Below are 22,722 nucleotides of genomic sequence, written 5' to 3' on the forward strand. Positions count from 1 at the left end.
GTATTGGTAGTATTTGTATGTGTAGAGGCTTGTAGGGGCTTTGTGCTGGGAGAGAAGTTGAGCCCTGATTAGGGGGCGGGGCTTCACTGACTAGGGGTCCTATAAAGGTAGCAGCCAGTCAGGCAGCAGCACAGACAGCTGCAGCAGCACAGGAGCTAGCAAACAGAGCTGTAAACAGGGGAGTTTGAGTGGGAGTTCTGTTGGAGGAGAAGGTATTTGTGTTTGTTTGGCTTTGTATTGGTAGTATTTGTATGTGTAGAGGCTTGTAGGGGCTTTGTGCTGGGAGAGAAGTTGAGCCCTGATTAGGGGGCGGGGCTTCACTGACTAGGGGTCCTATAAAGGTAGCAGCCAGTCAGGCAGCAGCACAGACAGCTGCAGCAGCACAGGAGCTAGCAAACAGAGCTGTAAACAGGGGAGTTTGAGTGGGAGTTCTGTTGGAGGAGAAGGTATTTGTGTTTGTTTGGCTTTGTATTGGTAGTATTTGTATGTGTAGAGGCTTGTAGGGGCTTTGTGCTGGGAGAGAAGTTGAGCCCTGATTAGGGGGCGGGGCTTCACTGACTAGGGGTCCTATAAAGGTAGCAGCCAGTCAGGCAGCAGCACAGACAGCTGCAGCAGCACAGGAGCTAGCAAACAGAGCTGTAAACAGGGGAGTTTGAGTGGGAGTTCTGTTGGAGGAGAAGGTATTTGTGTTTGTTTGGCTTTGTATTGGTAGTATTTGTATGTGTAGAGGCTTGTAGGGGCTTTGTGCTGGGAGAGAAGTTGAGCCCTGATTAGGGGGCGGGGCTTCACTGACTAGGGGTCCTATAAAGGTAGCAGCCAGTCAGGCAGCAGCACAGACAGCTGCAGCAGCACAGGAGCTAGCAAACAGAGCTGTAAACAGGGGAGTTTGAGTGGGAGTTCTGTTGGAGGAGAAGGTATTTGTGTTTGTTTGGCTTTGTATTGGTAGTATTTGTATGTGTAGAGGCTTGTAGGGGCTTTGTGCTGGGAGAGAAGTTGAGCCCTGATTAGGGGGCGGGGCTTCACTGACTAGGGGTCCTATAAAGGTAGCAGCCAGTCAGGCAGCAGCACAGACAGCTGCAGCAGCACAGGAGCTAGCAAACAGAGCTGTAAACAGGGGAGTTTGAGTGGGAGTTCTGTTGGAGGAGAAGGTATTTGTGTTTGTTTGGCTTTGTATTGGTAGTATTTGTATGTGTAGAGGCTTGTAGGGGCTTTGTGCTGGGAGAGAAGTTGAGCCCTGATTAGGGGGCGGGGCTTCACTGACTAGGGGTCCTATAAAGGTAGCAGCCAGTCAGGCAGCAGCACAGACAGCTGCAGCAGCACAGGAGCTAGCAAACAGAGCTGTAAACAGGGGAGTTTGAGTGGGAGTTCTGTTGGAGGAGAAGGTATTTGTGTTTGTTTGGCTTTGTATTGGTAGTATTTGTATGTGTAGAGGCTTGTAGGGGCTTTGTGCTGGGAGAGAAGTTGAGCCCTGATTAGGGGGCGGGGCTTCACTGACTAGGGGTCCTATAAAGGTAGCAGCCAGTCAGGCAGCAGCACAGACAGCTGCAGCAGCACAGGAGCTAGCAAACAGAGCTGTAAACAGGGGAGTTTGAGTGGGAGTTCTGTTGGAGGAGAAGGTATTTGTGTTTGTTTGGCTTTGTATTGGTAGTATTTGTATGTGTAGAGGCTTGTAGGGGCTTTGTGCTGGGAGAGAAGTTGAGCCCTGATTAGGGGGCGGGGCTTCACTGACTAGGGGTCCTATAAAGGTAGCAGCCAGTCAGGCAGCAGCACAGACAGCTGCAGCAGCACAGGAGCTAGCAAACAGAGCTGTAAACAGGGGAGTTTGAGTGGGAGTTCTGTTGGAGGAGAAGGTATTTGTGTTTGTTTGGCTTTGTATTGGTAGTATTTGTATGTGTAGAGGCTTGTAGGGGCTTTGTGCTGGGAGAGAAGTTGAGCCCTGATTAGGGGGCGGGGCTTCACTGACTAGGGGTCCTATAAAGGTAGCAGCCAGTCAGGCAGCAGCACAGACAGCTGCAGCAGCACAGGAGCTAGCAAACAGAGCTGTAAACAGGGGAGTTTGAGTGGGAGTTCTGTTGGAGGAGAAGGTATTTGTGTTTGTTTGGCTTTGTATTGGTAGTATTTGTATGTGTAGAGGCTTGTAGGGGCTTTGTGCTGGGAGAGAAGTTGAGCCCTGATTAGGGGGCGGGGCTTCACTGACTAGGGGTCCTATAAAGGTAGCAGCCAGTCAGGCAGCAGCACAGACAGCTGCAGCAGCACAGGAGCTAGCAAACAGAGCTGTAAACAGGGGAGTTTGAGTGGGAGTTCTGTTGGAGGAGAAGGTATTTGTGTTTGTTTGGCTTTGTATTGGTAGTATTTGTATGTGTAGAGGCTTGTAGGGGCTTTGTGCTGGGAGAGAAGTTGAGCCCTGATTAGGGGGCGGGGCTTCACTGACTAGGGGTCCTATAAAGGTAGCAGCCAGTCAGGCAGCAGCACAGACAGCTGCAGCAGCACAGGAGCTAGCAAACAGAGCTGTAAACAGGGGAGTTTGAGTGGGAGTTTGAAAGGGGAGTTTGTCTTGTGGTGCTTGTGTGGGGTTTGGTTTTGCTGTGGGTGGTGGTGTTTTGGTGTGGTTTGTGTTTCCCAGATTAACAGGATTTAGGTGGGAAGGCTATGACAGATTCAGAGGTGGCAGTGGGAGTGACCCATGTAGCAGATGACACAATGAAGATGACTGGATGTGGAAGCTGTGGTATGTACATGATCCTGGAGGGGGCACCTGGTAAGAGTTTTGTCTGCATGAAATGCTGTCTGATAGAGCTGATGGAGGAAAAGATCAGAGGTTTGGAGATGCAGGTGGAAAGTCTGGTAGAGTTTAGGAAGGGGTTTGAGCAGATTATGGAGCAAAGACATGAGGTATCTGAAGGGGAAAGCTCAGACTTGCAGATGGAAGCAGGACTAGGGAATTCTGAGGGGAGACTGGGTGAGGAAAGTGGTCAGTGGAAGCATGTGACTAAAAGAACTAGGCAGAGGAAAAGACGGGCTAGTGAAGGAGAAATAGAGCTTCAGAATAGGTTTGCAGAGTTGGAAAATGAAGAAGGGGCTCAGCAGGTAGTCACTGAAGGTGACAGGGCAAGGAAGAAGAGAAGAGCGGTTAGTCCTATAGGAAAAGGGGAAGAGTTAATGGAGATTACACCAAATATGAGCCCCAGGAGGATACAGGATGGGTTAAAAAGGATTACAAGGGAGAATGGGAATGGAAAGAACTTGCAGCCAGAGGGAACAGGGGATAGACTGGAGAATAGCACCGTCACTAGGAAAAGGCAGGTCTATGTGATTGGGGACTCTTTACTGAGAAGAATAGATAGGCCTGTAACCAGAGCTGATCCAGAAAATAGGAGGGTGTGCTGTCTTCCAGGTGCTAAGATACGGGATGTAGACCTGAGGTTGAAAAGGATTCTAAAGGGAGCGGGAAAGAATCCCCTAATTATCCTTCATGTGGGAACAAATGATACGGCTAGATTCTCGCTGGAAAGTATTAAGGGAGACTATGCTAGGCTGGGGAGGACGCTTAAGGAAATTGAGGCTCAGGTGATCTTTAGTGGGATTCTGCCTGTTCCTAGAGAAGGGCAACAAAGGCGTGACAAGATTATGACTATCAATAGATGGCTTAGGCAGTGGTGCTATAAGGAGGGCTTTGGGATGTATGGCCATTGGGAGGCATTCATGGATAGAGGACAGTTCTCTCGGGATGGACTTCATCTGAGTAGGGAAGGAAATAGACTTCTAGGATGGAGGCTGGCACAACTGATTAAGAGAGCTTTAAACTAGGAATTTGGGGGAGATGGTTGGGAGATGTCCAGGTAATCTCCACGCCAGAATTTAGCATAGAGTGGAAAGAAAATGAAGTAAGAGTGGATACAGCTGTAGGTAGGAGGAAGGGCAGTGTAGATACAAGTCTAATAGGTTATACTGGTAGTAAAATAACCGTGCCTAATAGGGTACAGAATGTGAGTGAGGCCAAACAGCAAAAATTAAGATGTTTGTACACTAATGCAAGGAGCCTAGGTAACAAAATGGAGGAACTAGAGTTACTGGTGCAGGAAGTGAAACCAGATATTATAGGTATAACAGAGACCTGGTGGAATAGTCGTCATGACTGGGCTACAGGTATTGAAGGGTATGTGCTGTTTAGGAAAGACCGAAATAAAGGTAAAGGTGGTGGAGTAGCACTGTATATCAATGATGAGATAGAATGTAAAGAAATAAGAAGCGATGAAATGGATATGACTGAGTCTGTCTGGGCAACAATTAAATTGGGGAAGAAAGCTATTAGAGCCTCCCCTGGGACAGTGCTTGGGGTGTGCTATAGACCGCCGGGATCTAATTTGGATATGGATAGAGCCCTTTTTAATGTTTTTAATAAAGTAAATACTAATGGAAACTGTGTGATCATGGGAGACTTTAACTTCCCAGATATAGACTGGAGGATGAGTGCTAGTAATAATAATAGGGCTCAGATTTTCCTAGATGCGATAGCTGATGGATTCCTTCAACAAGTAGTTGCTGAACCGACTAGAGGGGATGCCATTTTAGATTTGGTCTTGGCGAGTAATGAGGATCTCATAGAGGAAATGGTTGTAGGGGATAATCTTGGCTCAAGTGATCATGAGCTAATTCAGTTCAAACTGAATGGAAGGATTAACAAAAATAAATCTGCAACTAGGGTTTTTGATTTCAAAAGGGCTGACTTTCAAAAATTAAGGAAATTAGTTAGGGAAGTGGATTGGACTGAAGAATTTATGGGTTTAAAGGTAGAGGAGGCCTGGGATTATTTTAAATTAAAGCTGCAGAAGCTATCGGAAGCCTGCATCCCAAGAAAGGGGAAAAAATTCATAGGCAGGAGTTGTAGACCAAGCTGGATGAGCAAGCATCTTAGAGAGGTAATTAAGAAAAAGCAGAAAGCATATAGGGAGTGGAAGAAGGGAGGGATCAGTAAGGAAAGCTACCTTATTGAGGTCAGAATATGTAGGGATAAAGTGAGACAGGCTAAAAGTCAAGTAGAGTTGGACCTTGCAAAGGGAATTAAAACCAATAGTAAAAGGTTCTATAGTCATATAAATAGGAAGAAAACAAAGAAAGAAGAAGTGGGACCGCTAAAAACTGAGGATGGAGTGGAGGTCAAGGATAATCTAGGCATGGCCCAATATCTAAACAAATACTTTGCCTCAGTCTTTAATAAGACTAAAGAGGATCTTAGGGATAATGGTAGCATGATAAATGGGAATGAGGATATGGAGGTAGACATCACCATATCTGAGGTAGAAGCGAAACTCAAACAGCTTAATGGGGCTAAATCGGGGGGCCCAGATAATCTTCATCCAAGAATATTAAAAGAATTGGCACAAGAAATTGCAAGCCCATTAGCAAGAATTTTTAATGAATCTGTAAATTCAGGGGTTGTACCATATGATTGGAGAATTGCTAACATAGTTCCTATTTTTAAGAAAGGGAAAAAAAGTGATCCAAGTAATTATAGGCCTGTTAGTTTGACATCTGTAGTATGCAAGGTCTTGGAAAAAATTTTGAAGGAGAAGGTAGTTAAGGACATTGAAGTCAATGGTAAATGGGACAAAATACAACATGGTTTTACAAAAGGTAGATCGTGCCAAACCAACTTGATTTCCTTCTTTGAGAGAGTAACAGATTTTTTAGATAAAGGAAACGCAGTGGATCTAATTTATTTAGATTTTAGTAAGGCGTTTGATACTGTGCCACATGGGGAATTATTAGTTAAATTGGATAAGATGGGCATCAATAGGAAAATTGAAAGGTGGATAGGGAATTGGTTAAAGGGGAGACTACAACGGGTCCTACTGAAAGGTGAACTGTCAAGTTGGAGGGAGGTTACCAGTGGAGTTCCTCAAGGATCAGTTTTGGGACCAATCTTATTTAATCTTTTTATTACTGACCTGGGCACAAAAAGTGGGAGTGTGCTAATAAAGTTTGCAGATGATACAAAGCTGGGAGGTATTGCTAATTTAGAGAAGGACAGGGATACCCTACAGGAGGATCTGGATGACCTTGTAAACTGGAGTAATAGGAATAGGATGAAATTTAATAGTGAGAAGTGTAAGGTCATGCATTTAGGGATTAATAACAAGAATTTTAGTTATAAGCTAGGGACGCATCAACTAGAAGTAACGGAGGAGGAAAAGGACCTTGGAGTATTGGTTGATCATAGGTTGACTATGAGCTGCCAATGTGATATGGCTGTGAAAAAAGCTAATGTCGTCTTGGGATGCATCAGGAGAGGTATTTCCAGTAGGGATAAGGAGGTTTTAGTACCGTTATATAAGGCACTGGTGAGACCTCACCTGGAATACTGTGTGCAGTTCTGGTCTCCCATGTTTAAGAAGGATGAATTCAAACTGGAACAGGTACAGAGAAGGGCTACTAGGATGATCCGAGGAATGGAAAACTTGTCTTATGAAAGGAGACTCAGGGAGCTTGGCTTGTTTAGCCTAACTAAAAGAAGGTTGAGGGGAGATATGATTGCTCTCTATAAATATATCAGAGGGATAAATACCAGAGAGGGAGAGGAATTATTTAAACTCAGTACCAATGTGGACACAAGAACAAATGGATATAAACTGGCCACTAGGAAATTTAGATTAGAAATTAGACGAAGGTTTCTAACCATCAGAGGAGTGAAGTTTTGGAATAGCCTTCCGAGGGAAGTGGTGGGGGCAAAAGATCTATCTTGCTTTAAGATTAAACTCGATAAGTTTATGGAGGAGATGGTATGATGGGATAACATGGTTTTGGTAATTAAATATTCATGGTAAATAGGCCCAATGGCCTGTGATGGGTTTTTAGATGGGGTAAGATCCAAGTTACCCGGGAAAGAATTTTCTGTAGTATCTGGCTGATGAATCTTGCCCATATGCTCAGGGTTTAGCTGATCGCCATATTTGGGGTCGGGAAGGAATTTTCCTCCAGGGCAGATTGGAAGGCCCTGGAGGTTTTTCGCCTTCCTCTGTAGCATGGGGCATGGGTCACTTGCTGGAGGATTCTCTGCTCCTTGAGGTCTTCAAACTACAATTTGAGGACTTCAATAGCACAGATATAGGTGTGAGGTCTTTTTTAGGAGTGGTGGGTGAAGTTCTGTGGCCTGCATTGTGCAGGAGGTCAGACTAGATGATCATAATGGTCCCTTCTGACCTAAATATCTATGAATCTATGCATCTATGAATTGTTTCTTGACTTTAGCAAAGCTTTTGACACGGTCTCCCACAGTATTCTTGTCAGCAAGTTAAGGAAGTATGGGCTGGATGAATGCACTATAAGGTGGGTAGAAAGCTGGCTAGATTGTCGGGCTCAACAGGTAGTGATCAATGGCTCCATGTCTAGTTGGCAGCTGGTATCAAGTGGAGTGCCCCAAGGGTCAGTCCTGGGGCCGGTTTTGTTCAATATCTTCATAAATGATCTGGAGGATGGTGTGGATTGCACTCTCAGCAAATTTGCAGATGATACTAAACTGGGAGGAGTGGTAGATACGCTGGAGGGGAGGAATAGGATACAGAAGGACCTAGACAAATTGGAGGATTGGGCCAAAAGAAATCTGATGAGGTTCAATAAGGATAAGTGCAGGGTCCTGCACTTAGGATGGAAGAATCCAATGCACCGCTACAGACTAGGGACCGAATGGCTAGGCAGCAGTTCTGCGGAAAAGGACCTAGGGGTGACAGTGGATGAGAAGCTGGATATGAGTCAGCAGTGTGCCCTTGTTGCCAAGAAGGCCAATGGCATTTTGGGATGTATAAGTAGGGGCATAGCGAGCAGATCGAGGGATGTGATCGTTCCCCTCTATTCGACATTGGTGAGGCCTCATCTGGAGTACTGTGTCCAGTTTTGGGCCCCACACTACAAGAAGGATGTGGATAAATTGGAGAGAGTCCAGCGAAGGGCAACAAAAATGATTAGGGGTCTAGAACACATGACTTATGAGGAGAGGCTGAGGGAGCTGGGATTGTTAAGCCTGCAGAAGAGAAGAATGAGGGGGGATTTGATAGCTGCTTTCAACTACCTGAAAGGGGGTTCCAAAGAGGATGGCTCTAGACTGTAGCAGATGACAGAACGAGGAGTAATGGTCTCAAGTTGCAGTGGGGGAGGTTTAGATTGGATATTAGGAAAAACTTTTTCACTAAGAGGGTGGTGAAACACTGGAATGAGTTACCTAGGGAGGTGGTAGAATCTCCTTCCTTAGAGGTTTTTAAGGTCAGGCTTGACAAAGCCCTGGCTGGGATGATTTAACTGGGAATTGGTCCTGCTTCGAGCAGGGGGTTGGACTAGATGACCTTCAGGGGTCCCTTCCAACCCTGATATTCTATGATTTGGGAATCAAGTTCTATTCACAAGTAGCAATGTGTGAAACAGCACTAGTGTGCGGGATGAAGAGGCAAAATAACAAGGCAATCCCCATTGGTGGTTTAAACGAAACATGCAAAGTTTTGACACCATTACAGGTGATCTGTCATCCTTGATGTCAGATAAACTCAAAGAATGAACTTGTATAAATATAAAAAAATTAGAACTGAAAATGAATGTTACAGTGCAAACCAGGAAGTGCTGTAAACTGAGATGTGATTGCTGAAATTACTAGCAACATATTTTCAATGATTATTTGCTGTTGTCATTTGGCTTGTGGGTGTGTTCTCTCCAGCTCTACAGAGGTAACTGACCCAGCAGACCTCGATGGTACTACCCAGAGAGACCATAGACTCGGTTCAGTGGCAAAGGTGCTCAGCCAGGTTTCTTGGCAACGACGCTGTCCCCAGAGTCTCAGGGGTCGACACTGAGATTGCTTAATCACGGCAAACTGCAAAGATTGGAGTAGACAATCCCCCAAACAGGTGGTTATTCTAATACCTAGAGTCACCAAGCCAACAACAAAACAACTTCTACAATACCTTACTGGTTACCCAGAAATACAGTTCCCTTAAAGCAACCCAGCCTTGGGCTCCTACCCAGACACCCAAGTTAAACACTATGAGGATTACTGAAAATCTTGTTCATCATATAAAAAGTTCTACCAATCTCAAAGGATTGGACACATCACCCACCAGGATAATGAATATTTCAGATCTTACCCAAATACACACTTACAGCCAATTCTTATTATCTAAACTAAAATTTATTAAAAAAAAAGAGTGTATAGGTTAAAAGATCACTATATATGCAGATATGAATAGAGTTCTAAAGTCAGTTTCATAGTAGAGATGGTAAGCTTTAGAGTTGCAAAAAGTTATTTTCAGAATTAGTTCCATAGGTTATAGTCCAATGTCAGGATGATCCAGACTGGAGCTGGATACCTCAGGCTTGCGAGTCAAACTTCCCCTGACAAAGCTTAAGCAGATCTGAGATAACAGGATCAGGGCCCAAGAGTTCCTTTTACAGTTCTCTGGCAGCAGGTATTCCTTGGGTGAAGCATTGTGGCTTTGAAGTAAAATCTCCTATTTTCTATGTATACACAGGTAACTAGTTGCATTCATCAGCATAAGGTAATTAATTATCCATTAAGCAGTTCATAGACAGATTACTACACATTTCAAAGAGAAATATAGATAACGATATTGTTACACCCAAGCTTTATCAAAATGTTAAAATTCCCTTTTGATCTCTGAATCAATAGAACATAGCGACAGACAGGTTACATTGTTAACCTCTATCAAGATATAGGTGAACACAGACAAATACAATCACTATCTTCTTCTCATTCTCTAACAATAGAAGTCTACATTTCAAAACTCTAGTTTATCTAACATGGAATGGCCCTAAGGACCATATACATACTTTTTAATATGTCTCTAAAAGTTGGATTTGGGTCATGTAGCCTGCTAGCTGACGAACCCTTTCTCACTCAGTGTCACACGAGCGCCCCACAGATTCTACAGGTACACGATCACATGTATGCCCAATACACTGGACCAGGCCAGTCAGCAGCAGGACTTTCTGCTGCCCCCTAGGCCGGACAAAGGCTTACAGTGAGGTACCCCAACATTTATAGACTAAGACACATAATCTGGGATAAACAATTTATGTACCACCTTATGTGGTTCATGAGATGTTTACCTCACCTTTTTTCTTATATCTTGAACAAAACATCCCTATCCATTGTTTGTCAAACTAACCCATCTGTACTAGCTGGGATATATTTACGTAAATCTCTAGTGCCTAGTACACTAGCCACAACTTTGTCAAGTTAATGTACTGGGCAGCGAACTCATGAGCATCTGCTTTGATACATGGCCTACTTTGGTTCACTGCCTCTGGTTCAGGCCTCAGATCTTGCACCAGGCCCAGTGCCACAGGCTCTCTCTACTATATTTGCTATTACAAACATGCCCAATGACAACCATCTCACAATGTTACCAAAGGTAAATGATGAAAAGCTATGAGTAATAAAAATAACATTTAAAAAAGTAGATAATTGAAAGGCAAAAAACTACATTTATAGATGACAATCAGAACAGCAGCTAAGATGAATTTGTGAACTGCTATGAGGCTTTATGCTCGCATATAAACTAATATGGGATTCATTTAAACACTAAAAACAAGTCTGATGATTATATTTTTTGGAGAGGGGGTGTAGACTATTTCATGGAATCAAGTCTCCTTTAGCAGTTCAATACATCATATCAGACAGGGAAGAGCTGCCATGTCTAGGCACTGGGATACACTGAGCCATTAAGAAAACAGCCCTGGGAAGTGGGTGCTGAGCAGCATGGCCCTGAAAGGTTGCGGGGGGGAGCCCCTCTGCTTCTAACAGTCTATTTTTGTAATAGCTCAGCCCATCTGGAGTAACTTTTATCTCCTCTGCCCCTCCCTACTCCAGGGTTTTTCATCTCTGCCCATGTCTGACAGCACCTGTATCCCATTGCTAATCTGGTTGCTACCCCATCCCTGATTTTGCCTCTCGGCCCCTCTCTTCCCTCTGCCTCCAGCTGTTTGTCCCTCCTGTGCAGTTTCACCCTGCAGAGACTCTGACCATCCCACCCCTGATTTGCCCCCCTCTGCACCCTTTTAACTCCATGAACTCCATTAACTTAAGCTGATGTTACTCAGCATCCTCAATTCACCAGAGCCTCCTCAGTAACAGCCAAGCAGCAAATTCAGTCAGGCCTCAGCTTGTAACATTACACAGAGAATTCAACAACAGCTCGGAAATGTTGCACTGGACAATGCTTCCCTACCACAGTACTCTGGGCAGCCTCCTCTGCAGAACTGTAGTGTGAGCAACAGCACAGGTGTCAGCCAACAGAGCTGAAAACATTGGCGTTTGAGTGGAGGTTTGTAAATGGAGTTTGGGAGAGAGTGTGGGGGATGTTCAGTGTTTAATTTTATTCAATTACTGCTTGAGTGTCAATCCTTTGTGTGGAGGGCTGTATACATATCCTCCCATGAGTTAACAGAACTAATTTGTTCTGAGGAGTTGGCTGAGGGTTAGAGGTTCACTCCCTGATAAAACGCAGGCAATTCCTCTAGGGCAGGCCACCCATTGAGACGGGCCAAATTCACAACTGATTTGCAGTTATAGGGAGGCCATTATTAGGGCGCCTTGGGTCCAAATTTTGGGGTAACAGGATCCCTAGGCCTTTAGGCATCCCACAAAGGACCCTGTGGAAATCAGTCCTCTCAGTGGTGCTTTCTGAATGCAGAGAGGGCAGGGAAAAGGGACAGAGGGATGAGTGATAAGAGGCAGCAGCTCTCTTCCCTTTACTCTCCTCTCTTATCCCATGATCCCTAACATTTGATTTCCCCAGCATCCTCTGCATCCCACATCCACCAGACCCAACCACACACTCCCCCAGTTTCCTCCCCAAAATCTATCCCTCCTGGTACCTTCACATTTGATTCCCCAGATCCCAGCACCTTAGGGGATTTAGGGAGGGGAAGAGTTGCCAACCCCCAGGGACACTCACCCTGCAGGGACCAGCTCCAGATAAGTGGGGAAATCCAGCCCAGGGACTGCTGGAAAATGGGGAGTGGGGACAGGTGTCCAGAGAGAACGTGGGGCCTGGCCCAAATACCCCTCCTCTCATCTCCATGGAAGGAGCATCACATCTGGGAAGTGAAGAGACATGGGGGAACTTCATCCAGGCAGAGGGATCTTCTGGAGGAGTTTCTCTCTCCCTTCCCCCAGCAGGTTACCAGGAGGCATGAAGGCCCATCAGTTCAGTAGCCAGGGCTGCAGCAGGGAGCAGGGGCTGATTGGGACTTCTCCTCTGCCTGGGGTTTGCTTAGACAAGGCAAAGCCAGAGCGTCCCTGATCAGCTCAGGGTCAGCTGCTGCTGGAACCTGCCCCCAGAGATGTGCAGCTGGATACCTGGGAATCAAATGCCACTGAGATGTGTGGGAATTGGGAAATGGAGTTTTTACTAAGGCCAGCCCTAGTCAGGGCAGTGAGAGAATTTCTCTCCTATGTGGAGAAGTCTCTGATGTGAGCATCAAATGAAGCTTCCATCACATTCAAGGTCTTTCTTATGTGAATTACTGAATGTGGAATAGTGTGTGAGCTCAGACTGAATTTTTTCCTGCAGTTAGTGAAGCTTTTCCCATCATCCAAGCACTTACGGGGTTTCTCTCTTGTGTGTATTATCTGATATGAAGCAAGGTTTGATCTTTGAATGACACTTACCCCACAGTGGAGGGACTTATATGATTTCTCTCCTGATGTTTTGAGCTCTCACTGAAGCTTTTCCCACACTCAAGGTATTTTTACAGTCTCTCTCCTGTGTGCAGTCTCCGATGGGTAATAAGATTTGAGCGCCGATTGAAGCTTTTCCCACAGTCCAAGCATTTATAGGGTCTCTCTCCTGTGTGAGTTCTCAAATGGTTAATAAGGACTGAGCGCTGACTGAAGCTTTTCCCACAGTCCAAGCATTTATAGGGTCTCTCTCCTGTATGGATTCTCCCATGGCTAATAAGGCCTGAGCGTTGACTGAAGCTTTTTCCACAGTCTAAGCATTTATAGGGTCTCTCTCCTGTGTGCAGTCTCCGATGAGTAATAAGATTTGAGCTCCGTTTGAAGCTTTTTCCACAGTCCAAGCATTTATAGGGTCTCTCCTCTGTGTGGATTCTTCCATGGCTAATAAGGCCTGAGCGCTGACTGAAGCTCTTCCCACACTCAAGGCATTTATAGGGTTTCTCTCCCGTGTGGGTTCTCTGGTGTATAAGAAGGGCTGAGGGTACACTGAAACTTTTCCCACACTCGAGACATTTATATGGTCCGTCTCTTGTGTGTATTCTCCTATGGTTAATAAGGACTGAGCGCTGACTGAAGCTTTTCCCACAGTCCAAGCATTTATATGGTCCCTCTCCTGTGTGCATTCTCCCATGGCTAATGAGATGTGAGCGCCGACTGAAGCTTTTCCCACAGACCAAGCATTTATAGGGTTTCTCTCCCGTGTGGGTTCTCTGATGTATGAGAAGGGCTGATGGTACACTGAAACTTTTCCCACACTCAAGACATTTATATGGTCCCTCTCCCGTATGGATTCTCCTATGAGTAATAAGGACTGAGCGCTGACTGAAGCTTTTCCCACAGTCCAAGCATTTATAGGGTTTCTCTCCCGTGTGGGTCCTCTGATGTATAATAAGGACTGATGGTGCACTGAAACTTTTTCCACACTCAAGGCATTTATATGGTCCCTCTCCCGTGTGGATTATCTCATGGCTAATAAGGCGTGAGCGCTGACTGAAGCTTTTCCCACAGTCCAAGCATTTATAGGGTTTCTCTCCCGTGTGGGTCCTCTGATGTATAATAAGCGAAGATGGTACACCAAAACTTTTCCCACACTCAAGGCATTTATATGGTCTCTCCCCCGTGTGGTTTCTTCCATGGCTAATAAGGCCTGAGAGCTGACTGAAACTTTTCCCACACTCAAGGCATTTATACGGTCTCTCTCCTGTGTGCACTCTCCGATGGGTAGTAAGATTTGAGCTCCGATCAAAGCTTTTCCCACAGTCCAAGCATTTATAGGGTCTCTCTCCAGTGTGGATTTTACTATGGTTAATAAGGCCTGAGTGCTGACTAAAGCTTTTCCCACAGTCCAAGCATTTATAGGGTCTCTCTCCTGTGTGGATTCTCCTGTGGTTAATAAGGCCTGAGCGCTGACTGAAGCTTTTCCCACAGTCCAAGCATTTATACGGTCTCTCTCCCGTGTGGATTCTCCCATGGTTAATAAGGCCAGAGCGCCGACTGAAACTTTTCCCACATTCCAAGCATTTATAGGGTTTCTTTTCCTTGTGATTTGTCTGCTGGGCTGTGATTTCCTTGGGATCCTTGCCTGCACCCCCACATTCAATTGATTCATCCACTTTCTTCCTTTGGCAGTTTCCCAGCTTCCTCTCTGACCTGCGCCAATTACTGCAGGCTCTTCTCTGTTCCAAGCACTGGGAAAAGTTCTCTTCAGCTCTTCTCAAAAATGTCCCCTGCAGTTCCACTTGCTCAGGACATTTCTGCTGTGGATTCCCCTCCTCGTTCTCTCTCTTTGTCTCGTCACCTGCTGGGGGAGAGAGAGAACCCAGGCAGGAGTCATTGCTTGGACTGGTAGAAAGGACAGAAAGGGGAACAGCAAAAAGGGAAAACACAACACAGTAACTGTTGGGGAGACTGAGAAATTGGATTTTGCCTCCACATCCCATCCAAACACTCACAAGGAAGTGAAGTTGGGGAGAAAACTCCGACAGCTAACAGGGTGGGTGGGAAGCCATGAGTGATATCTACCATGATGACATGACACCTGCTGACCAGAGACTGACCTGGGTGAGATGAGGCAGAACTGAGGGCCCTCAGGCCACATTTTGGGGATTTTCAGCTTTTTCATTTGCCAGATACTTTCTGTGTCCCTGTCACTGACTCCTCACCTGTGTGGGTACCTCTTGGGAGCTTCCTTTCCTCTGAGGCCTGGAAATCCAGGACCCACGGCTCTTCCCCTGCTTCCAGCCGGGCGATCAGGTCAGGTTTGGGACTGGGAAATCCTGCTCAGGGGGTGAAATCAGCCATGATCAGAGTGCACTGAGGATCGGTGGAGTATTTGTCACAAAGGCACATCTTGAGTTTAACCTGACCCCATAATTTCCTAGGGGGTAGTGGGATCTGAACTGATGGGACCATAGTCATTGAACCCCCTTTGGAGAGCCCAATATCTGAAGGGGTGGGGGAGTTGTCACACCCTCACTAGGAGTTCTCAGGATCTGTGGGCTCTGGGGGACTTGCTGAGGCACACACACAGCTCTGGTGTTAAACCCCTGCTATGTCTAAACCTCCAGAACTCAGAGCCCTCCGCACAGATGGAGCTAGTCCCAGGAAGGGAGGTGCACAGAGATTCCGTTTGAGTGAGAATTAATGCAGAGAGGACAGTGGTTCTCAAATTGTGGGTCAGGATCCCAAAGTGGGTCGCAACCCCATTTTAATGGGGTCTCCAGGGCTGGCGTTAGACTTGCTAGGGCCTGGGGCTGAAGCCAAAGCCTGAGTCCCCCCCAGTCCGGGGATGAGGCCAAAACACGAGCTCCCGCCTCATCTGTGCTGAAGCCTGAGCCTCGGGCTGAAGGTGGGCTTCGTTCTCAGTCTGAGGCTTTGTTTCCCCTTCCCAGGGTCGTGTAGTAATGTTTGTTGTCAGAAGGGCCACGGTGCAGTGAAGTTTGAGAACTGCTCAGATAGGATAATACACTGCTTCTGCACCTGTGAGAGCTGGAGGGATGGGTGTGAATTAGCATGTCCATTAAGTTCATGACTCCCCTATCCTGTTAGAGAGGGTATGGAGGTCAATGGCTGTCTTACACTGGAGCTGTGGACTATGTGACCCATTCCCCTCTAATCTAGCTGACCTGAGAAGACCCAGATGAGATTCAGAAATGCAGACCCCATGGCTTCAAACAACAAACACGAATCCTTACCCAGTGAGGTCACAGTCTCATAATTCTCCTGCATGACATCCCTGTAGAGGGCTCTCTGACTGGGGTCCAACAGAGCCCCCTGCCCTTTGGTGAAATACACAGCCACCTCCTCAAAAGTCACCAGCATCTGAAATAAAAGGAGCTTACCACTTAGGGCCTGCTGCCTCAGCCACAATCCCACTATTCATAGGGGGAGAAGCATAAAAATAGGACAGCTCTGGGAGGGGCAGAGGAGCAGAATCCCACCCCACTCTGCTCAAAGTGGCCAGGAAGCCTCAGGGAACAGAGAGAAGATGAGAGTTCTTTGTCTCTCCCAGCAGATGGAAGAAGGCAGGGTGATGGTGTGGATTGCACCCTCAGCAAGTTTGCAGATGACACTAAACTTGGAGGAGTGATAGATACGCTGGAGGGTAGGGATAGGATACAGAGGGACCTAGACAAATTGGAGGATTGGGCCAAAAGAAATCTGATGAGGTTCAACAAGGACAAGTGCAGAGTCCTGCACTTAGGATGGAAGAATCCAATGCACCGCTACAGACTAGGGACTGAATGGCTAGGCAGCAGTTCTGCAGAGAAGGACCTAGGGGTGACAGTGGACGAGAAGCTGGATATGAATCAGTGTGCCCTTGTTGCCAAGAAGGCCAGTGGCATTTTGAGGTGTATAAGTAGGGGCATTGCCAGCAGATCGAGGGACGTGATCGTTCCCCTCTATTCGACATTGGTGAGGCCTCATCTGGAGTACTGTGTCCAGTTTTGGGCCCCACACTACAAGAAGGATGGGGAGAAATTGAAGAGAGTCCAGCGAAGGGCAACAAAAATGATTAGGGGACTGGAACACATGAGTTATGAGGAGAGGCTGAGGGAACTGGGATTGTTTAGTCTACGGAAGAGAAGAATGAGGGGGGATTTGATAGCTGCTTTTAACTACCTGAAAGGTGGATCCAAAGAGGATGGATTTAGACTATTCTCAGTGATAGCAGATGACAGGACAAGGAATAATGGTCTCAAGTTGCAGTGGGGGAGGTTTAGGTTGGATATTAGGAAAAACTTTTTCACTAGGAGGGTGGTGAAACACCGGAATGCATTACCTAGGGAGGTGGTGGAATCCCCTTCCTTAGAAGTTTTTAAGGTCAGGCTTGACAAAGCCCTGGCTGGGATGATTTAGTTGGGATTGGTCCTGCTCTGGGCAGGGGGTTGGACTAGATGGCCTCCAGAGGTCCCTTCCAACTCTGTTATTCTATGATTCTATGACTCTATGAAAGGGTTAAGAAGCTAAAGGTAACCTCTCTGGCACCTGACCAAAATGACCAATGAGGAGACAAGATACTTTCAAAAGCTGGGAGGAGGGAGAAAAACAAAGGGTCTGTGTCTGTCTGTGTGATGCTTTTGTTGGGGACAGAACAGGAATGGTCTTAGAACTTAGTAAGTAATCTAGCTAGGTATGTGTTAGATTATGATTTCTTTAAATGGCTGAGAAAATAGCTGTGCTGAATAGAATGAATATTCCTGTCTGTGTGTCTTTTTTGTAACTTAAGGTTTTGCCTAGAGGGATTCTCTATGTTTTGAATCTAATTACCCTGTAAGGTATCTACCATCCTGATTTTACAGAGAGGATTCCTTTTTACTTCTATTAAAAGTCTTCTTGTAAGAAAACTGAATGCTTTTTCATTGTTCTAAGATCCAAGGGTTTGGGTCTGTGGTCACCGATGCAAATTGGTGAGGATTTTTAACAAACCTTCCCCAGGAAGTGGGGTGCAAGGGTTGGGAGGATTTTGGGGGGAAAGACATGTCTAAACTACGTTTTTTCAGGAACCCAGATAAAGTTTGGTGGTGGCAGTGGAAGTCCAGGGGCAAAAGGGTAAAATAGTTTGTACCTTGGGGAAGTTTTAACCTAAGCTGGTAAAAGTAAGCTTAGGAGGTTTTCATACAGGTCCCCACATCTGAACCCTAGAGTTCAGAGTGGGGAAGGAACCCTGACAGGGTGAGGATGCGCCATTTGTATAGAGTCACTTTCCTGCCTGTCCCCAGCACTTTCCCCCATGTCTCTCTCCTCACCTGGAGTCTCCAGCAGAGCCCGGGTCTGCCTTAGGGGCTGGTTCCAGACACATGAGAAAGTCCCCCATTGTAGTCTGCAACCTATCATTTAAATCAGCTTCTGTACCAAATGACTGGATGATAGCTAATGTGACACCAATTTTTAAAAAGGGTTCCAGAGGTGATCCCAGCAATTATAAGCCGGTAGGCTTGTCTTCAGTACTGGGCAAACTGATTGAAACTATAGTTAAGAACAAAACTGTCAGACACATAGATGTACATAATTTGTTGGGGAAGCGTCAACATGGTTTTTGTAAAAGGAAATCATGCCTCACCAATCTACTAGAATTCTTTCAAGGGATCAACAAGCATGTGGACAAGGGGGATCCAGTGGATATAGTGTACGAAGATTTGCAGAAAGCCTTTGACAAGGGTCCCTCACCAAAGGGTCTTAAGCAAAGTAAGCTGTCATGGGATAAGAGGGAAGGTCCTCTCATGGATTGGTAACTGGTTAAAAAATAGGAAACAAAGGGTAGGAATAAACAGTCAGTTTTCAGAATGGAGAGAGGTAAATAGTGTCTGTACTGGGACCAGTCCTATTCAACATATTCATAAATGATCTGGAAAAAGGGGTAAACAGTGAGGTGGCAAAATTTGCAGATGATAAAAAACTACTCAAGATAATTAAGTCCCAGGCAGAATGCAAAGAGCAACAAAAGGATCTCTCAAAACTGGGTGACTGGGCAACAAAATGGCAGATACATTTATCAACATTGAATTCCAAAGTAATGCACACTGGAAAACATAATCCCAACTATACATATAAAATTAGCTGTTACCACTCAAGAAAGAGATCTTGGAGTCATTGTGGATAGTTCTCTGAAAACATCCACTCAATGTGCAGCGGGAGTCAAAAAACTTGTTAGGAATCATTAAGAAAGAAAATAAGACTGAAAATATCATACTGCCTCTATATAAATCCATGATATGCCCACATCTTGAATACTGCATGAAGATGTGTTCGCTGCATCTCAAAAAAAGATATATTGGAATTGGAAAAGGTTCCGAAAATTAATGGCATCATAGAAGATTAGGGTTGGAAGAGACCTCAGGAGGTCACCTAGTCCACCCCTGCTCAAAAGGTTGGAGGATAGGTCCATCAATGGGTATTAGCCAGGATGGGCAGGGATGGTGTCCCTAGCCTCTGTTTGCCAGAAGCTGGGAATGGGTGACAGGGGATGTATCACTTGATGATTACCTATTCTGTGCATTCCCTCTGGGACACCTGGCATTGGCCACTGTTGGAAGACAGGATACTGGGCTAGATGGACCTTTGGTCTGACCCAGTATGGCCATTCTTATGTTCATAACTTTGATTTACTGACTGAACTGAAAAAAAAGGGGGAGGAGGATGGTTAAAATAAATATTCCTCATTTTTTAAGCTCAATATAAAAAAATTATTCAGTGATATTATTTTAATTTTAAGACAATAAACTAGCTAGCCAATGGGCTGGTGATGGCTCCCTGAATAGCCTGCCCCAGGATAGTGAGAAAAAAATGAGAATAGAAGGGGGCCATCCCACAAGCACAGGGAGGGAGAGGAGAAGCTTGGGAGCTGCCTGCACACCATGGGAGGCCGAAGGGGGGCCCAGAGGTAGAGGAACCATCTCTGAGATGCTCCTCTGGGGAGAGAAGAGGTGGGATTCTCCCTGGGCCCTGAAGTTCATAACTCTTCAAGTCCAGGGGCAAAAGTAATGGCTCCCCAACATTCTCCTCTTAGACAGGCTTCCTCCCACCCTCCCCAACCCCTGGGGCAGGTCCTCCTTCCAGTTGCCCCACTTGAGGCAGGGTTCATGCTCTAAACCCCCTTCCCCACTGAAGCCAGCTGCACGGCCCACTCCCAACTCCCCCAAGGCACTGTTTGATATCTTCCTCCTCCTACCCCCCCCCCCCCCGATAGATATATTTCTTCCGTACATATATCTTGATGCTAGATATCAATCCCCTCTCTCAGCAGAGGACAAAGGCAAGGCAAAATTTCATTACACCAAAACATGGAAGAAGATGGAACTACTTCAGTCAGAAGTAAGAAATAATGATGTCACAGAATCAATATCAGACATGTCTGAAATTGAAAGATGAATTAGAACTTCTTCTGAAAGTTTGTGAAATCTCCAAAAAGGAAGGGATATCTGGATGGAGGAAAGCCCAAAAAAGGATTGGGACAATTCTTGATTGATTTGTAGATGAGCCACAACTCAATAAGAAAGAAAACAGAGCAAACTATTGGGAACATCAGAAAAATGTCATGCCCAAGCTAAATCAACTAGCAAAAATTGTACAGGCAGTTCCAGCAACACAAGTGAATGTTGAAAGAAAATTTCCAGGTCTCAAATGTATCCTTTCACTGCAGAGGTCCAATATTACAAGGCAAAGATGTTATTTTAGGTTGCTCAAACAAATTGTGAATAAAAAAATTGTGTTCTTTTGACAACACAAAAACACTAGGAAAACTCATGTAAAGTTAAAGTTAAAAAATAAATAAAGAGCCAAAATTAAAAGTTTCCATTTTAAGTTGCAGCTCTCTTTTCTGAATTAACCTCCACAAAGATTGAAATATGATTTAAAACAGTAACTGAAGTTTTATTTTTGTTTTTTTGGGTGGCTTGAACCAGAAATGAAACTGAACATAGTGTATGGAACTGAACCTGAACCAAACCAAAATAAATACAGTTGGACTCCTTGCCTGCTGTTGCTAACAGTAACTCTTGTTTGACCCAGAATCCTGCACAGAAATCAGAGCAAGGACTCCGTTCAATCCTGTCAGGTCCAAACATTTAACATTCAGGAGTCAGACCCCCAAATAGTGACATTGTCTTAAAAAATTAAAGACTAAATTGGGGGCAGGGGGGGGGTATTTGCCTTGTAAATTCTGAGCTCTTAGGGGGAAATCCCCTGTCCATCTACTTACTCTCCTGCTTGTTTGATCATATCTAGAGAAAAAGATTCCCCACTGGCTGCTGGGCGAGACAGCCCCCTCCCCCACCCCATGGGCTTGGGGAGCTGCCATTGTATCTTTCACCATCCCTCTCCCTTCCCCAGCCAGTCTCTGCTTTCTCTCATGCCTCCCCACATCCCGCATTTCCTTCCCTTTATCCCCCCACTCAGAGTTTCCCTCTATTACAGCTCTGTTCCCCTGAGCCCCAGAATCCTCCCCCTACCCCTCGATTCCTGTGGATTCCCTCAGCCTCCCCACATCCTGATGGCCCCATCCCGCCCCCTCACACATCCCTGCCCCCGCAATGCCCTCTGGCTCTCAGAACCCCCTTCCCCTCTTCAGCCCCCTTCCGGCTCCCATCCCGCTCTGGCTCCCCACCTGTCGCTGTCCCACCCCCATCCCTCACACTCACTGCAAACCACGGGAGCTGGCAGCCTGCTTTCCTCTGCCCAATGCAGGGAATCGCAGGCAGCCCAGCTGGGAGCAGCCTGGGACATCCCCCAGCAGACAGGCTGCAACCAGGAGCGTCTCTCCCTGGGGAGGGGGGCAGGTCTCACCTTCTCTCCACGTGGGGCACTGCCTGGGAGCAGGACTCTGGGTCCCAGTAAGGGGGTGGGGGGCGGGGACAGGCCAAGGTCTCTGCTCTGGGAGTCTCTCGAGGAGCAGCGGGAATGTTCTTCCCTCGATAGGAAACCTCCCCCGCCTGCAGCCGAGGTCCTGGGGTCTTGCAAGGAACCTGGTTTGCAGCGCAACAAAGAATCACTGCAGCGACTGCAATTCACTTCCCGATGCCAGGCTGAGTGACCCCGGAGATCGCTCCGCCCTGCGCCTCCTGGGTCCTAGCGCGACGGAGCGCATTGGTGTCTTTTCTCCACAGCATGTTCACTGTCTGCAAGCCCTGGACTGAGCTGCAAGGTCTTGTCCCCTAGTTCGGATCATGGAGTTGTCAGTGCTATGTCCTCTGGTTATTTGTAGGGTCTAATTAACCCATCACTGGGCTGTAGGAAAAAACCCTCCAGTTCTCCTCCTTTCCCCCCACAGGGCAACCTGCTGCTCCTCACCCTGCCAGTGTAACATTGCCTGCAGGGTTTGTTACTATCTGGTAGCAGTTAGTAACATCTGTGTATTCTCCCTTTTGCTGCCCTGTCACAATTTGCTGCTTCTGCCTTTCCCCATCCTACAGTCCCAGGGCACTAAGTTGTGATGGATGGAGGCATTCCCACCACAGTTTGGTACCTCTCACTTTTTCCTCACTTTCTGGTCCAGGGGTAACAAACTGTAATGGATGGGGTTCATCCGTCATAGTTTTCCCACCTGTGTGGCTTTCTCCATCCTTTGGTCCAGGGCTGGTAAATTCTGATGGATGGGGACATTCCCAACACAATTTTCTACCTCTCACCTTTCCCTTTCCTCTACCTTTCCCTATCTCCTCATCCACGGGTAGAAATTGTTCATGGATACGGGATATGCCTGTCACAATTTGCTACCTCTATCTTGAACTGGCTGTCCTGTCCACTTTCCTTCATGGACCCATCTCTTTCTCCTGCCATATGTCTTTCCCCTGAGGCCCTGCCCTGTGTCCAGGCCAGAAGCTGGAGCCCTGCCTGGGTAAGAGAGGCCCAGGGAGCCTAGGCAGCTTTGGGGAGCCACAGACCATTCACCTTCTGGGGGGGGGCCCAAAAGCAGCCCCTGACCAATGTCCCTGCCCCCTGGGCCTCCTGCCCAGGGCAGATGAAGGGTCCATGGCTCC

The 22,722-nt window shown here is 46.4% G+C and overlaps 1 protein-coding gene across 1 annotated transcript; it reads right to left on the reverse strand.

The window, feature by feature from the left end:
- Positions 1-9,196: 9,196 nt before the first annotated feature.
- LOC140898209 (uncharacterized) lies at positions 9,197-21,754 on the reverse strand. The gene is made up of 4 exons (XM_073311709.2): positions 21,530-21,754; positions 15,940-16,066; positions 14,908-15,021; positions 9,197-14,546 (listed from the first exon to the last, which is right to left on the reverse strand). Exons 2-4 carry the CDS (start codon positions 16,064-16,066, stop codon positions 12,757-12,759), a joined length of 2,031 nt encoding a protein of 676 aa, XP_073167810.1. The 5' UTR covers positions 21,530-21,754; the 3' UTR covers positions 9,197-12,756.
- Between the last annotated feature and the right edge of the window lie 968 nt (positions 21,755-22,722).

The sequence above is a fragment of the Lepidochelys kempii genome, chromosome 14, assembly GCF_965140285.1.
Source record: "Lepidochelys kempii isolate rLepKem1 chromosome 14, rLepKem1.hap1, whole genome shotgun sequence".
In the NCBI taxonomy this organism is placed as follows: Eukaryota; Metazoa; Chordata; order Testudines; family Cheloniidae; genus Lepidochelys; species Lepidochelys kempii.

Coding starts and splice junctions, on each gene's coding strand:
- LOC140898209 (XM_073311709.2), bottom strand. CDS start 16,066: ATGCTGGTGACTTTTGAGGAGGTGGCTGTGTATTTCACCAAAGGGCAG. Junction 15,022..15,939: donor TGAGACTGTGACCTCACTGG/GTAAGGATTCGT, acceptor CCCCCTGAGCAG/GATTTCCCAGTCCCAAACCT. Junction 14,547..14,907: donor CCCAAGAGGTACCCACACAG/GTGAGGAGTCAG, acceptor TCTCTCCCCCAG/CAGGTGACGAGACAAAGAGA.